The sequence below is a fragment of the Denticeps clupeoides genome, chromosome 6, assembly GCF_900700375.1.
Source record: "Denticeps clupeoides chromosome 6, fDenClu1.1, whole genome shotgun sequence".
NCBI classification, from domain to species: domain Eukaryota; kingdom Metazoa; phylum Chordata; class Actinopteri; order Clupeiformes; family Denticipitidae; genus Denticeps; species Denticeps clupeoides.
Genome location: NC_041712.1, coordinates 18,676,956 through 18,694,455, shown reverse-complemented (window position 1 = coordinate 18,694,455; position 17,500 = coordinate 18,676,956). Strand labels below are relative to the sequence as shown.

At 41.9% G+C, this 17,500-nt stretch overlaps 2 protein-coding genes across 2 annotated transcripts; one reads left to right on the top strand and one right to left on the bottom strand.

Annotated features, from left to right (window-relative positions):
- Positions 1-2,830: 2,830 nt before the first annotated feature.
- On the bottom strand, positions 2,831-8,154 carry ercc6l (excision repair cross-complementation group 6-like). Its single transcript, XM_028984046.1, has 4 exons — positions 8,058-8,154; positions 7,654-7,695; positions 5,642-7,406; positions 2,831-5,000 (listed from the first exon to the last, which is right to left on the bottom strand). The coding sequence occupies exons 1-4, from the start codon at positions 8,117-8,119 to the stop codon at positions 2,937-2,939; spliced, it is 3,933 nt and encodes a 1,310-aa protein (XP_028839879.1). The 5' UTR covers positions 8,120-8,154; the 3' UTR covers positions 2,831-2,936.
- Positions 8,155-9,612: 1,458 nt separating this feature from the next.
- On the top strand, positions 9,613-12,044 carry LOC114792774 (TSC22 domain family protein 3-like). Its single transcript, XM_028984206.1, has 3 exons — positions 9,613-9,877; positions 10,391-10,442; positions 10,522-12,044. Exons 1-3 carry the CDS (start codon positions 9,768-9,770, stop codon positions 10,696-10,698), a joined length of 339 nt encoding a protein of 112 aa, XP_028840039.1. The 5' UTR covers positions 9,613-9,767; the 3' UTR covers positions 10,699-12,044.
- Positions 12,045-17,500: the final 5,456 nt, after the last annotated feature.

Sequence of the window (17,500 nt, the reverse complement as noted above, 5' to 3'; positions counted from 1 at the left end):
TTAACATACAAAGAAACCCCACTCATATCGGTCATTGGCTTTAGATATGGTTATAATAGCATACATATACAGTGCAGGCCAAATGTTTGGACACCCCTTCTCATTCAATGTGTTTTCTTTATTTTCATGACCATTTACGTTGGTAGATTCTCACTGAAGGCATCAAAACTATGAATGAACACATGTGGAGTTATGTACTTAACAAAAAAAGGTGAAATAACTTAAAGCACGGTTTATATTATAGTTTCTTCAAAATATCCACCGTTTGATCTGATTACTGCTTTGAACACTCGATGAGCTTCAAGAGGTCGTCACCTGAAATGCTTTTCCAACAGTCTTGAAGGAGTTCCCAGAGGTGTTTAGCACTTGTTGGTCCAGCTCACCCCAAACCATCTCGACTGGGTTCAGCCAGGTCTCCACTTTTTGTTAAGTACATAACTCCATATGTGTTCATAGTTTTGGTGCCTTCAGTGAGAATCTACCAATGTAAATGGTCATGAAAATAAAGAAATTCAGATTTGAAGTTTAGACCTTTCCGACAAGATAAAATCCTATTATGGATATCAACAATGTAATTATGGTGTGTCAATGGACTGTTTTTGCACTGCATTTTTGGATATCCTTAATGGTATTTTATATCATTATGGATATCAGAAATGTGTTTTTCATTTTGTATATCCAAAATAAATATTGTGAACTGGATTGTAAATACCTCACATGTGCATTTGTCCTAGTAAGAATGTTTCTGAATATAGGTAGAATATTCATTCTGGATATCTGAAATAGACATGAATGGGAAACGTGACGTGAATGAAATTATGGATGTCTGCAATACATATGCTTTCTAGATATTAAATGTTGAAACCGCTTGCCATACATGCGTGTAAATCCGACGGGTGTAAATACCACGCGCAGACTCTCCCGTCACTGGGTGGGTCAAGAAAATAATGCAATAATAATAATAATCCCATGATTTAAAGGAAATGACGGAAAGACATGTAACATTACAGCATTTATTCAGAGAAGCTTACATAAGTGCTTCAAAAACTAGGACCCGATCTGGAAATATCATTAGTTTAATAACTCAAAACCAAAAAACATTTTCTGAGGGTGAAAAGAGATGTTTTGTGGTTGTATATTCATGTAAATGCCCCGAGGAAATGCAGGGTCGAATCTTTACAGTTTATTGATATTTTGTCATTATAACCTACATAAATGTAGGTTAGGCTGTCTCAGGCCACTCAATATGAAAAGCACAGAAAGAGACCATGAAGGGTCAGTCACATTTCACCCAGAGGCATGTTGTGACAGACACCCGTGACCCTAGCTCCAAATCCTTTTTTTTTTTTTGCAAAAACACCATCATGATATGAGGTCACAGTTGAGCAACATATTGACATAGTTAACATGCAAGATCAAGTGTAGCGTAAGCGAGTCCAAAAAAAAAAAAAAAAAAAAAAAAGTTAGTTACTCAATAAGCCACATTTACTGGAACACATCAGGGTGAGGCTGTTCTTTCAACCCAAAAATAACCAAGACCTTTGACTGAAACGTGATTTGAGTAGTTTGGACAAATTAGCCAAGCATGGCGGCAGGAACAGACCTCGGGTCAAACTGCTCTGATGTGTGGTGTACGAAAGAGCAGCTTGCTATTACAACCATCAGGTTCAGCGGAATAAAACTGGTTTTAAAAAAAACAAAGCCATTGTAGGCACCATTTCTTCAGAAGCAATTAACTAAGGAGACTTTCTACATTCTGATATACAGTTTATGTAATATGACAAATCAATTGTTTACCTTCCAGTTCATTTTAGGTCAAAAATGTATGGTTCAAATGTAGTTACTAGCAGACTATTCAAACATGTAACTCTAGTATTAATACTGTTCGTATCTTCACATAACAGATTATGAATGCTGTCATTTTTTTATTTTTTTTTATTTACAAATTCATATTTACATTTATGGCATTTAACAGACACCCTTATGCAGATTGACTAACAGGGACAGTCCCCCTGAAGCAACTCAGGTTTAAGTATCTTGCTCAAGTGGGGTTTGAACCTGTGACGTTGCGGTCTTCCGGTAACAGGCAAGTAGGTTACTAACTAGGCTAATACTACACTATATTTTCAGTCACGCATTGTTTTTTAAAGGAAACATGAAAGGTGCCCGAGAGCAGTGTGTGATGACGGTACCTTGCTCAAAGGGATTTTAACCCACAATCCTTTGGTTACGAGACTGCTCCCTTAGCCGCTAGGCCACCATTCCCTCCATGATCTATGTTGCACCTTTCAGTGATACTGAGGTTCTAAGTATCTTTTCATTGGCTTCCTCACATGGTTTTTGTCTCCACTAACAATAGATCCTTTTCTCCAAATCTAAACACACTGGTGTACATAATTTTATATATGAAATTATTCTTCAAACCACATCACTGGAGAAAAAGTTCAGGGCCAGCGCAAAAGACAGATTTCTACCATTTTTTTTTTTTTTTTAAATATGATAAACAGTAGCTACTAGCAGAAGATACTGCTTAGTTTTGGAATTAAATTAATGTTTACTAACATTTAAATGTGTGAATAAGACAACATAGGCGCCCTCTAGCGTACGTACATGGAAAACCAAACTTATCTTTTTGTTTTCAAAGTGAATGAATAAAAGTGTGAAATTCAGTGAAATTTATTAATGATCCACTGTTACTGTAAACTCTTCTTTACAACACTTATTCTTAATATATACACATTATGGGAAAATAATCCAATCCAAAGGTATAGGTTCCAGCAATAAATCATGCCATGTGACTTATATAATTCAACGTGACAAAGGAGGAGAAAAAAAAAAAAAGATTAAGTGGTAAGAGGCAGAACTGAACAGAAAAGGACTATACACCAGGATAACATACAAAACAAGATCAAACTTTTAAGATGAATCTTAAAGACTTAAGGAAGACCTAAGGAGGTCCTTAAGCCGAGTTTTCTGTAGAGCTGTATGGTCATGAGCTGAATCTCTGGGTCACCACTCTTAATGTCCAAGGCACTCAGAAAGGAACTCAGCGCTTCCTGGATCTTCCCCTCAGAGTAACTCTGCTTCGCCTGTTTCACAAACAAGTCATATTTCTCTTCCTCTGTTACAGGTGGCACTTCTGCTATATCTTTAGAATCAAGAGGGGCACACTGGTCCAACATTTCACTGGAGGCTAATTCTACGTTGCCTGAGGATTCTTCTAAGCGACTTTCTTCCTCCTCTTCTCCCTCAGCCTCTACAAACTCCGACTGGTCTGCAGTCATCAGTTCGCTCTCATCGTTTTCAGTGTTCAACGTCTCTCCACTTGGCTCCTCTTCCTCCATCAGAGACTCTTCCACATCCTCTGCCTCACTCATGTCCTCCAGGAATTCACTTTGCATCAACACCTCCCCCTCGTCATCATTTTCTGTGTTCACAGTCACTCCATTGGGCTCCTCAATCAGCTTCTCCATGTTCAACCCAGCATCACTATTTAGTCCGTTCTCCTCTTCCAGCTCAATCATGTCATCCTGAGACACGCTTTGTGCTGCTTCCACCTCCTCTTCCATGTCCTCCACCTCCTCAATCACAGATTCAACAAAAGAGCGTCTGGACGCCACAGACGTATTTCCTAAACTCCTCCTGCGCCTTGCCATTTCAGAGAGACTTACAGATCTGTTCGTCTTGGGGGTAGAGGACCCCAGGTCTTTGAAGGATGCGGCTAATGGACTGCTGGCAAAATAAGTCTTCTCTTGCTCCTCTGCTTCAGAGTTCTCCTCTCTATCGCTGTCATAGAGGACTTGGGCTTTCTTCTTCCTGCAGGAAAATAAGGGCGAATCACCTTGCTGAGCTTCCATGCCAGGTGCCTGCTTAAGTGACCTGCTAGCTCTGCCTCCATTCTGATCAAGCCTCTCCTCTCCTGGAGCCGCATCCATATGAAGCTGGAATTCTGCAGAAACCTCCGCCGCCTCCTCATCTGAGAACATGTCCGTTTCGCTGTCCTCAAGCTGCAAGTTGAAGTTCCCCTGAAACGAGTCGCCTTCCGTAGCCAGTTGTGATGGTGAATCCGCTGCTGCCTTGGAGCTCATGTTTGACATTTGCAGGATAGAGTGTCGTGACTTTTTGACGGATTCAGCTACAGGGCTTTCTTTAACTGGTGAGTCTTCATGAAGTGACAGATTTTCTAGCTTCGGGAACACCAATTTGGCTGACGTATATGAAGAAACGCTATCATCTAAAACAACCGTCTCGGGTTCCTTGGTTGTTGAATCTGTAACGGCAGCAGGGTTGTAGTCATTCGAGTCCAACTCTACAATGGACCCATCGGTCGGCTTCACCTCCATTTCTGCAGCACTTTGCTTTTCCAGGGAAACATTCATGGCTTCTGAGCTCTGATCGATCACACAGTCACTAACATTAACGTCCTGGCCTCTTTTTTCATCGGCATTACGATCATCCTGCGACTCTTCCAGAGCGCTGGAGCCCGATTGCGTGAGATCCACTACAGCAGGCGAAGAGTCGAGAGCCTGGGGCTGATGTTTTTCTTGCAGGGGGGTGTGCTGGCTTGGGCCTTTAGAACCTCGTTGGCCTGATGTCCTCAGCCACGCTGGCTCTGTGTTCTGAGCAATGCTTTCTAACAGTTGCCCGTGTAGCTCAGACTCCGCCTTCATGAGCTCCTGTGCTTTGAGCACACGGTTCTCAATGTAGTGGTGAGCCTCCTGGTCCTCTGGGTGGTCCTCATCTGCGTCGATTTCGTGAGAGAACATGAGGTCGTGGTCCGAGATGCCAAACATGTACATGGTGTGGAGGTGGGCAATGTGTTCATCAAGATGGCTATCAGAGCGGCGCTGATGGGAGTGCAAAGTCTGCAGCTGCAGCTGGGTGGACGATGAGCGTGTGTCTTCAAGCTTGAAAAGCTCCTTCAGCTCCTGTTTACTGAAGTATCGGAAGGGGTTTTTCTTGTCCCCCGTGGTCTGACGAATGAGCGAGTCTTTGAAGACCTGAGGTATAATACAGAATTAAACAATTATGAAAAGCTAGCATTCAAATTAGCATTAACTCCCCCAGTAATAGTATAATTTCAGTATATTCATGTGTTTTTTTCCAGGGCCTGGAAGTGTTGAGAATTTTTTTAAAAAATTTTTTTACCTTTAGTAACTGATGTCACCACCATAGACACTAAACAAAAATACTTTTGTCTTTGCTCCCATTTTTCATGAGCTGAACACAAAGATCTGAAACATTTTCTACATACACAAGAGGCCCATTACTCTCAAATATTTCTCCAATGCAGACCTGTGCAATATTCGTGCTGTCTATTCAGCACCTTGATATGCCTCCCCTGTGAGGTGGGATGGATTGTCTTGGCAAAGTAGAAGTGCTCAAAAACACAGATTTAGACCGATTTGTGAACAATATTTGAGAGTAATGGGTATTTGGTGTAGGTCACGAAAAATGGGAGCAAAAACAGAAGAGTTGTGTTTATATTTTTGTTTAGTGTATAAAGAGGAGAAAAACGAGGTCCAATTTAACATACTAATATGTAATATTCTGAAAATTTCATAAAAAAAAAAACATCTGATTTTCACTATAGATTATAATTTCACCATAGGAAACCACCAGTTCATTCAGGTTTGCTTACCTGCCGGCGATAGATCTTTTCCTCCACAGTGCCGCAGGTGATGAGTCTGTATATGATCACGTTTTCCATTTGCCCAATGCGATAAGCGCGGTCTACTGCCTGGGCATCAGTTGCAGGGTTCCAGCTCGGGTCGTAAATGACCACCCTATTCGCTGCAGTTAACGTAAGGCCAACCCCTCCCACCTGCGTGGTCAAGAGGAACACGGAGTAGCATTTACTCGTCTGGAACATAGCGATGCGCTTCTCCCTCTCAGAGAGGTGAGTCACAGTGCCATCAATCCTCAAGACCTTGAAGTCCTTGTTGAGCAGAAGGCGTTCAATAATGTCCAGCATTTTCCTGGACCGAGAGAACACCAGAGTGCGCCTCCCTTCCTCCCGGAGGCGCTGCAGGAGCTCCATGAGAAACATCAGCTTGCCCGACTCTGATATCAGGGTCTCATCAGCGATATTTTCAATCCGACTGGCTGCAGACTCATTTTCGTCCTCCTGCTCCTGACTGCCGGCTCCCTCCTCCAGACCCAGCTGGCTGACTGCTCTAGCAGACAGGAGCCTTGGGTGGTCGCACAGCTTTTTCAGCACGTTCAGCTCAGCCAGGGGCGACTTTGTGGTCATCAGCAGCTCTTTGATGTGCTCCAGTGAGATGAACTGCTTATAGATGTCTTCCTGTATTGAACTCAGGTAAGTCCACACGATGAGGTCATTCTTTCGCGTGAGCGACGGCATCTCTGTTCCTTTACCTGCACTTGGTGATGCATTTTCTTTGTCCTCCTGCTCCAGGTTTTCCTCTTCTGAAGGCTTTTTGCTGTTTTGCTTCTTTATCTGGACCTCAGCCTTGGTTCTCCTTAGAAAATAAGGGTTGATAAGGTTCATTAGGTTCTCTGAAATCTTCAGGCCTAGAGCTTTCTCTCCAGCAGTAGCATCCTTCTCACGGGCTCTGGTGATTGGGTTCTCATACTCGGTTTTGAAGGTTTTGGAGGTACCAAGCAATGAGCCTTGGCAGGCAAAGTCAAACAGAGCCCACATCTCTCGCAAGTTGTTTTGCACAGGCGTGCCAGTGAGCAGTAGTCGGTGTTTGGCCTGTATGGAGTGGGCACTTTTTGCAGTTTTAGTTGATGAACTCTTGATCTTGTGTGCTTCATCCAAAATGACATAGTCCCAACAGAACTCTCGGCCTTCGTATGTGGACAGCAGCTCCCAATTGTTAATCAGCATTTGATAGGTGGTGATGATAACGCCACCCCTCCGTTGAATCCTCTCCAGGTTTCTGTTGCGTTCTGCTTTGCTTGTGCCATGGAATTCTTTAACCCTCATTCCTGGAGTCCACATGGCAAATTCTCTCACCCAGTTCTTGATGAGAGAGGTGGGCATGATCAGCAGGCAGTGGTTGACCAGTTCAGCATCGTACATACCAGACAAGAATGAGATCACCTGGATTGTTTTCCCCAAGCCCATGTCATCAGCCAGAATCCCTCCCTTCTTGCCTTCCTTGTAGAGTCGATACAAAAAAGCGACGCCTTCTTTCTGGTGTTCATACAGTTTATCATAAAGCTCTTTGAAGAGCATGAGGCCACTGTTGTTAACGTTGACAAACTCCTCCTCATCACTGACAGAACCCTCGGCTGCCATATCTCTGATGACTTCCTGAAGTCTTTGTAATCGTCCATTGAGTTTTTCACTGGGCTGGATGGCATAAGCCTTCTCGAACAGTTCCAGGGACCTGGTCATATTGCCTTGCCTGGCAGCATCTTTGCCCTCCCTAATGTATCTAAATACATAAGTCAGAATACGTTTTAGCAACAAGCATGACATTAATTTACATTTACTAATGACTATTCCACAATTTGATCAGACATCAGCAGTAAACTATGGATAGTACTACACAAGAACAGTGATTTAAAGAAAACAAAAACACATTACTCAAAAACATAACCATGTTCATCAAAATATTATGTACACTCATTGCATGCACACACAAAATATGATTTTCTATATCTTTAAATCACATATCTTACCTTTGATAAGCATCCATTTGGTTTGTATCAAGAGACAAAGACCTAGAGAGTTAAAAAAAATTGATTTCAATAAAACAATAGAAATCTGCACTTTCAAATGACATTTTTAAATAAAATCTCCTTTACACACGCACCATATAATAACTTAAGTTAAGCAAAGCTAAGAACTACGTACATCCCTGGCCACAATAAAAGGCTTACATTATCAATAAAAATGCTTTACTTTCGTTTTTAACTATAGCTAAATTGCATTTAGATGTTATATTACACTTTATATAAATTGCACGCAGCTTTTGCATTCATCGCTGACAAAGTATTTAGGACAGCTTCAGTGTTTGATCAAGGGAAGCGAGTAGCAGGCTAACTGATGAAGCTAAACGAACACGAACGTCGGAGACACTCACTTCTCCAACTTTGCCGCCACCTCCTCGACCCGCGGACTCGTCCCCGTTCCGGGATGCTCCATCGCTGCGACCACCGACAGAACGTTCGCGGCCAAACTACTGAAGATGTTCAGAAACGCCGCGCGGCGAGGCCGGCGAGGTCAAGGGGCAGCTGAGCTTTCAAACTCAAACGCGCGTCCGCGCCACGCGTTACACCAATGAGCGCCTGCGTGGCGCACATGCGCACTCGCGCCCTCACCCTTTCGTCGCTGGATCCAGGCAACAATGACAAGACCTGTGTTTAAATGACGTCTCGATAAAATTAGTAAATTGTTACTTAGTTATTCTGTTATTGGCCAGATCATGAAGTCTGGTAAGAACACAAAGACGAACCGAACAATGAATACACTGCTACGAGATATGTCCAGACAATTGTCGATGTCTCAAGGCATTTGGTATATATTTGCAGAAACCAAATATGGTACTACTATGAAAATATATTTTTTTTCGTTCCTGTAACTACGAAGTGTGCCACGTGTATCTCAGCATAGGCAACCAAACTTTGCCACAGTAGGCTTTACACATGCAAGCTGAAATGGTAGGATGAGGATATTCAGTTGGTTGCAGTATACCAGACCTCAGTGAATACCTAAACGAAACTGAGATTATCTCAAAATCACATGTTTTCCACAAGATATCATTCAGGTTGTATGCAAACTTGTAAATGTTTTAAATGTAACTACACGCTCCCAAAGCAAGTGCCCACTGTTGTTGGTCATGGGTTATATCTGATTGGACAAAAGCTAAGAAATATTTAATGAAATTATTCTCTTCTTAAACATATTAATTTGATTCCATGTAATATCTTCACGTTGTATGTTGTTTTGTGGTTTCTTCATTTAATGCAAATAGATAAATGTAAAAAAAAAAACATTTCACCGTTTGTCCTGCACTGTTTGATATTTGGCTTGTGCTTTCTTTAAATACACGTTTGTCTTTTATGCACTTAAAATAATATATATATATGAATAAATGGGCTAAAACTGTTAAGATAGTAAGTGTAATTTTCGGACTCCCCACCTTTGACATGAAATTCTGCCCTGAATCAAAACATGCTGATGCGGTTCAGACGTTGTTGCCAGGTGTTGGTTTGAAAAACAAGCCAGCAAAAAAAGTGTACTTGTAGACAATGCTTCTTTGTTTATAAAGAATAGCCTTAAATGCAATAACATGTAGAATCATGGATCGTCTACTAAACTTGATGACTGAATAAAAACCATGGTCTGGATTTCAAGAATTATAAAGAAAGAAAAGCAGTTTCTGTTGTTATCATTCTTTTGTGCGTGGATGGAGTTTGAATTAGATATCTTAATTCTACATTCTAAATATTTCTAATTGAATCAAATAATACCAGACAATGTCCTGAAACCCAATCGGGTTTCTTGTCTTGTTTTTTTAATTGTCCGGTTTCGTTCGCCTGAATCGCGCAGACCTGGCAACACCAAGTAACCCTCACTCGCCTTCGGGTCTAAAGTGAGGAGAGCGGGGATTCCTTACTGGGACGTGTGACGTCACGCCCAAGTCCGTATAAAGCGACGAGCTGTTTACAGCGCCGACCGCCCCGTACGCACCGTGTTTACTGCCCGTTAGAGAAGTAGCACAGCTCGGACGCCGGTCTGCTTTCACCGCGGCGGCGGCAGCAGGAGGATGTAGGAACGGCGGCGTTGCAAGATGTTCGGGACGTCTGTGGAGGTTGGAGTTTACCAGCTCCACAACTTCTCCATTTCTTTCTTTTCGTCCTTGCTGGAGGGGGACGTGGTCTCAGTTAAGATGGACAACAGGTAACCAGCCGCACGCAAATGTAGCGAGAGCACGGAAGCGTTCTGGCCCATTTGACCGTAGTTAGCGAGTCGCGCACAATGGGCGTTTAGGTGTGTGAGCGGACGTTACTGTACAGGCGCTATATTGTTCTAGCCGCCTCGGCTCAGACGAGTTTCATCCGGTTCCAGCCACTCGGTCTGCTCTTCACTGGGCGAGAAGCCGGCGGTGCTGGTTTTTTTTTTTTTTTAAGAAAAATGTATGGCAGCACTGGCTCCAAATGGTTAAGAAAAGAAATAAAATAATAATACTTCCCGTTTATCCTTTTTCCATAACTGCGAGACACCGAATACAAATGACAACTTTGACCATATCGTTGTTGTTGTTGTTGTGTTTTTTTTTTTTTTAATCAGTGCAACAATCTGCTAATGTAGTTTACAAGATCTAAATAATTATATTCATCTGTTTCTACAAGCATGCGTTTTCCATTGTGACAAATTGCATATGCTCACGCAATTCTTTCTTTCTGTTTGCAGTGCTTCTGGATGCAGCGTTGTTGCTGTAGACAACAAAATTGACGAAGCCATTGTGAGTATTTTGGGATTTCTGTGTGTGTGAAGGGTCAACTTTTTGGGGTAAAATTCCGGTGTCTTTGCTGGCTTCTCAGGACCTTGTCAAGAGCCATGTGATGTTTGCGGTGCGTGAAGAGGTGGAGGTGTTGAAGAAGCAAGTACGGGAGCTCTCAGAGAGAAACGTGAACCTGGAGCGGGAGAACAGTCTGCTGAGGATGTTGACCCAGGCACAGAAGCTGCAGGAGTGCCAGTATTTACAGGCTACGGATTAAGCAGGCAGCTCCGCACTGAACCTTACTGGCCATGTTGTCCACTCTGGACACTGATGAGGACCTGAATGGAGGACTATCAGTGGGCGACTGGAGGCCAAATCAGACCTCTTAAAATTTACATTTAGACACGTTCATACTGTTGGACTGTAACTGAGACATGCTGCTGTGGAAATGCCTTTTATTGTAGCACAATCATGATTAATTGAATTCTTGCCACTCTGACTCAGGCCAAAAGCAAGACCAGCAGAAATGAAATGAATGTTATCTGGCATGACCATTTTTTTGCAGTATGCTTCCACATTTGATGTAATGTTATATTACATCGATATAATATATACGTTGCTATAGTCAATTAACACACCCCTATATTATGTGCAATGGCGGTTTAAGTGGTGCTACGAATCTATGTCTGTAAACATTTTTAATTACAAATAGAATTTTAAAATAATTATTATTGAAATATTTGAGTAATTTGTGGTAATGTTGATTTTATTCTTCAGCGATATCTGACAGTTACTTCAGGTTGCCTAACCTAGGATGACACTTGAGTCGTCCTACTCATCTACTTTGGGACGCTCTATACACTTTGGTGGAAATGTTAATGCCATGGGTTATAATTACTTAATATTTGAAATGTATCATTTCAATACTTTCAATATGTTTTTGATTTAATGTTTATGTATGTTCAGCTTTTTTATACATAATTGTATATGTCGATTGGTAGAAAATTGTAAAACTGTATCCCGAGATACTAAAAGCTATCCAAAGCCATGAGTAATGATTTAAAACAGCTGCCTTTCATTTTCATGATGTGCTTTTTCGAGTATTACAGCGATAAAGACAAACTGCCGGACTGCTCACAGCTTATCAAAACCTGACACCTGGTGGACTGCTCGTGTACTGCAGTTCTTCTCCAGTTCAACTGCACCGAGTTCAGGGCATTCAGTGGGTCTCATTCAACCAAGTTTAAACTTTGCCTCTTGAGAAAGGTCTTTAGATGTGTCATGATGATAACAACAACAGCAACAATAATAAAAGAAGTTGCAAATTGTAAGCAATCATAAAATACGGTCAACTCATTTACTGTCCATTACTGCTGAATTCAGATCCGGAGCCCATCCCAGGACATGCAATGCAGGGCGGGGTGTCAGCCCACCACAGTACACACACATCGCTGACACCATTCACACACACACTCACACCTATGGCTTGCCTGGGAGGAAAACAGGACCCTGATTTTCTTTGGTTTCATGTGCAGAGTGTACAACCTGCACACACAATGCAGGAGCCCAGATTCAAACTCATGACCTTGAAGGTGTTAGGCCATGCACACCAGGCACCATTCTGGCCCTACTCTCTTCTTCCAAAACAGTTTTTATGTGTTATTGAGTGCTATTGAGTGTGCAGGTTATGGTCTTTTCAAATAACATTACAAATAAGAAAACAATAGTGAAAGTCAAAATGGTTCAGAATAGAACCACAGGTGATCTTACAGAGTAGTTTCTTACCAAACTACAGCTTCAGGGATCTTCAAATGGACCAGTAACATCATAATGGACACGTAACGTAGACCATGCATGACACTGGACTACACTCTGGACTTCTCCAACCCTACAACTGTAGGAATTATTTTTTTTATTATTGGACAAACCATCACAAACGCTGCACTGACACCATTTGCAGGCTCACTCTACCCTGGAAGGGGGTCCCTCTCTGTATCACGCCTTCCCAAGGTTTCTTCCTTTCTTTTTTTCTGTGTGGAGTTTTTGCTTTTGTGCAGAAGGGTCAAGTGTGGGGGGTGTCATTGAGACATACTGTATGTGATTATGGCCTATATAAGAAATAAATTGTTGTTGTTTTTCTTCTTAAGAAGAGATCCTGCTATGGTTGCTTTCATGCTTTGAAATGTGGCCGTATATTGAATTATGGTTCTGCATACATGATTATACACAGTTCAGTGCCTCAGCAGGAGCCCACACACAGCTGCTGGTGTTTCAAGTGCTTTTAATGTATGTGTAGGTCTTGGCCTGATGCCATTACCGATCTTCAGCAATGCTCTCCATTTAGAGATGTTGCATTGCAGAAGGGCTTTGTGTGCCGGAGGTGTCAAGCAGCATCACCTGCAGGAAGCAGTTCCTCAAGATACTGAAGGCCACAGTAGCTTACACAGTGACTTTTGGTGCAATATGGCTTCCCAATTCACATAGAAATGCATGGAAGCCTGGTCAATGACAGGGTTGGTGCAAAAAGATAAGTTATTAATGCTGTTCAATTTGAATGTTTAAAAAAAAAAGTTTAATTTGAATGTTTGTAACAACCCCTTAATTTAAACTGTCCTGGAGACCAACTGCAATCTGTACTCCTGATTTGATGGATGCGTCAAGATCTGGCATGAACAATGCACCATGGAAACTGAGGGCTGTATTTAAACCATGCCATATAAGACATAGCGCGTGGGGAGTGTTGGCTAATGTCATGCATTTACAGAGCAAGAACTAACTGCCCACACGGCCCTTTATTGTTTGATTGCAATTATTTCTGAAAAACCGATGATGAACTTTGATGAGAGAGGAGTACAGATGAAAGCATAAGAATGACTGATATCTTCCGAACTTCCTTCACTCCCCACTTGAAAATATGTCCCTTAATCTCCAGCAGGACAGCTGGTGGACAAGACTGCAGGACGTTTTTACCAATAAACAATGAAAATAGGAGTGCATCCCCCGCTGTGTAGCCTTCACCCTGATGAAAAGAGTTCAGCGTTTCATACGGGCACTCAGTACACTTTATTCCAGGCTGTATTGCTGGGCCACTTCACCATCCCCTTTGGTCCTTAGCTCTGCAGATTGTTCACAAATCCAGAAAGTTTGTTCAAAAAACCCTGAGGGTCTAAATGTCACAAAATGATTGCACCAGGGGACAGTTGGCCAACAAGAACTCTGCAGTCCTCCAAGACAGAGTTGACTTTGACTTTGTGTTAGAACAAATTCTGAAATTTGTGACATTTTTGTCAGGTTTGTTTCAGGTAACACACTTAACAACAGATTTTTTTTTCACTTACCCACGCTACATAAAAACGAACACAAGGGCAGTTTGATGTACCGGGTGCTTATGCTGTCATAAAGATCCCTCGGCAAACCCAGATGCGGAGTGGAAAATGCTGACTGGGCGGAGAAGGTTAGCACTTACAAGAACGAGTGATTTGTTTTGCCAGGGGCTGTTTTAGAGGACGAACGGTTGCTGAATGCTTGGTCTGTCCTCGGCTGGCCTCCAGTTTTGTCTCCTGGATGACAGAGGTGCCTGATGTTTCCTGGCAGGGATGGGGCTGTTTAGAGGACATTCTGGTGCTAAGGTTACAGGACGATCAGGTGTACTGAACTGACCCTGCTTTGATTAATTTAGCCTTCTATCAAAGTTCTGCAGGGACTTTCATCCAATCACAGCAACAACTATAAGACACCTTAGTTCATGCACATAAATTCCGTTCAATTCAAATGGGACATTTTCATACAAAATATATTTTTCTCAGGATCATATTAATCCCTGGTTGCTCAAATATTGTATATTTTGGAACAGACTCTTTTGCACCAAAGTCTTACATCACTGTTGCATAAAGGTGTCAGACAGACAGCAGCGTTGTTTTCACATTTACCTTGGGACATTTCTACAGGAACAACATCCGACTGAAATAGCAAAAAAAAAAAACAACTAAAATGGTTCCCATGACAATGACCAAATGAACTTACAATATATAAATTATTCAAGCACTGCAGAGGAACAGTGAGAGTGACAGAGACCATACCCAAACCATCTATTCCCCATTCATAAAGCACAGCAAAACATCCCCTAAAGCCATGTCTGCCATTAGATCCATGAGCGGAGCTGTATATCTGTAAGCATGCGCCTCGTTCATAATGCAGGAGCTGAGCAGTAGCCAAACGTGAAATTGGCACAGAGCTAAGAGCCAGCGCCGAGCCACACTGCTTTATGGGCCTGTCTGAGTTAACGACATGTAAAAACAGCTTCTCGAGGGAAGGGAAGGGGTACGTTCTTTCTTTCTTTTTCCTCCGTCATTTCTTCCCCAGCATGCTGCACTCTCTTTTCACTACGGCGACCCTTCACACAATGGGTCTGGTGGGCAAAAGAGAAGAAAGCCTCACTGGCCAAAGTGACTGTTACTTTAAATACTGACTCATGTCCCGAGGACACCTACATGCCAACACACACACAATAACACACTAAACACACACACAGACACCCACTCACTCTGTCCACGATTCAGCTCTCCATGGTAACCAGTCAAGTTCCACTGTGCGGGATAAAGCCTAGAAATATAAATTCTCTGCTTACCTTTATCTGTGAAATGAGAACTCATTTCGGGAGCAGAGAATTTTAATTATGGCTGAACTATCAGAAGTCCTAATCTGGAATTATTATTCACACTATCTGGATTCTATTAATGAAATGTGATTAGTGAAACAGACCTTTGTCACCTGCCTTACTCCACCCACACTTTAAAAAGTTCTTTATGCAGCTGAATCCACACCAAAGCATATTTTTGTTCTATTACAGCTGGTAGGCAGGTAATGCACAATTTCTTTCATAATTACAATAGGTAAACATGAAGCTCTAATTGTGTTTAATTGTAAAGCATTAATCATGTATTGCACAATCCCTTAATTTTCAATACATTTTTACATGTATTTATCCTGATGTGCTATGTGTAGTCCTATATGTATTCCTACTATGTGTAGATTGTCTTCAAGTTTTAGTTCATTATTATATTCAGAAAACAATGTAACATCGTAACCAATAAGACATAATAGATCACTTAAGTAGGAAAAATAAAAGTAATGACAAGAAACAGTAATGTTAGCAAACATCAATATATACAAAAGCTTTAGTGCAACAAATATGAATATACATTACATATACATATAAATGATGTAAAAATATTTAGTGTTCCCTGAGAAGCTGTTCCACGCAGTGAGTGGATTTTAACTACAGACTCCTTTTTTAGTGTAGATGATTCTATTAATGATTTTCTGAAGATTATTTATAATAAAATAATGTATCTTAAATGAATGGTGCATGTGGGAACTTGTTTTGGAGAATGAAGATCCGACACACGCTCTGACACGTTTAGATTATCAGAGGGTGAATGAATGTGTCACAGGAAGTGGATTTGACATCAGGCAGATTGTAAGACCCGCTGCTACTGTCTCCGAGCGACACCCAGTGTCAGGGTCACCTTAGTGGAAAATTGTACCCCATTCAACCGAGAGCTAAACACAATGTGTTTTTTTGGAGAAACAGGCTGATACACAGAAGGAAATTGGAATGTAAGTTAAAGAAAGAGAGATGCCATGATGGAATAAGAGAGGGACACTTATGGGAAATTGATGGAAAGCGAAAATGTGACCTTTCCCTCTTGACTTGAAAGCCAAGGGTCTCGCTAGATGTTTGTCTGACTGCTCTCAAACCACAGACTTTTGCCCCCTTCACCTGTACCTGTGTCTTCACCCTCCACCAAATAATTTCTCAGCAGTGAAAGGGACAAGAGCCTTCTCCTTGGAACCGTCTCCTTTCAAGCTCTTGCAGCGTCACGCTGTTCTCCTTTGCAAACCTCCAAGGCTTTAGAATAAAGGCTCCTGAATCCACTTTTCCCTCTGAAGCAGAAGATCCCCAGAGCAGGGAGGGTTCAAACACAGTGCTTGTTGTACACATATGCGACAATCCATAATTAGTTTTCTTTGTTTGCATTATGCCCAGAAATGTGAAACGTAAACATCCGCAGGGAAAACTGTAGGAGTTAATTATATTTCACATAAACCTTCCATTAAATAGCCAGATCACCACAAATGTGCGCAAATCCAATGTAATCCCACAAGAAGCAGCCCATATGCAAGTTAAGCTGTCATCTTTAATTGGGTAATAATTAAAGGAGATAAACTCCTGGATCTGTCTTCACTGGAGATGCTTTTGGTACACGTTTAGAGAAAAAAAACAGACAAGCACCCACATTTCTGCCCTTGAACATGTTAAATACACAGACTCCCCTATAAAGTTTATGAGAGTTAAAGATTTAGTCCAGCATCACAAGTTAATGGCGCAAAGGGCTAAGATACTTGCAGCATACCTTCATAATTCATATTCACCAGATTAGGCCAACAGACAGACTGGCCTGTTTATATTACATGCAAATTTAAATTTCATCAGCAACATTCAACAAATATTTTTTCCCTACAGTGTGTTATTGTTTGTGTAATCTATGATTTTTGCTTGTCAGTGCTTATAGGCAAAGTTTACTTGTCAGTGCTTATAGGCAAAGCAGATGGATTCTGACAAATTACGAGTATTGAGGCAGCAACATGGCAGGTATTTCTGGCTTTGCCTTCGGGGGCTCAGTTAATTATGGGTAAGCATGCTCTTAAGACTTGTTTACACAGAAAACTGAGAACGATTTATATTACTTTCACACAAAACCCACTGTCTCTGCCAAAGCCAGCCGCTATTTTCCCAGCAGCGGTGCGCGTTATCGCTTATTGTTTCAAGAGGCATCGAACTCAGCGAGTCATTAAGTAATCGTTATGGACTTCTAGCCATGAGGGTAATGAAAAGGGTGCCGCTCCAGTGGCCCGACTGCCCCCTACCAGCAGGCCCTGCGGGCCACGTCTGGCACATCACACTGCTCGCCTCTGTGCAGTGTTACCGTGGTGATGCAGATCGACAGCTGGAGCGCCAAGTGTGTTTACGGAGAAGTGTCGTGATTATGAACGGATTTTTCATTTATAATTAGCTC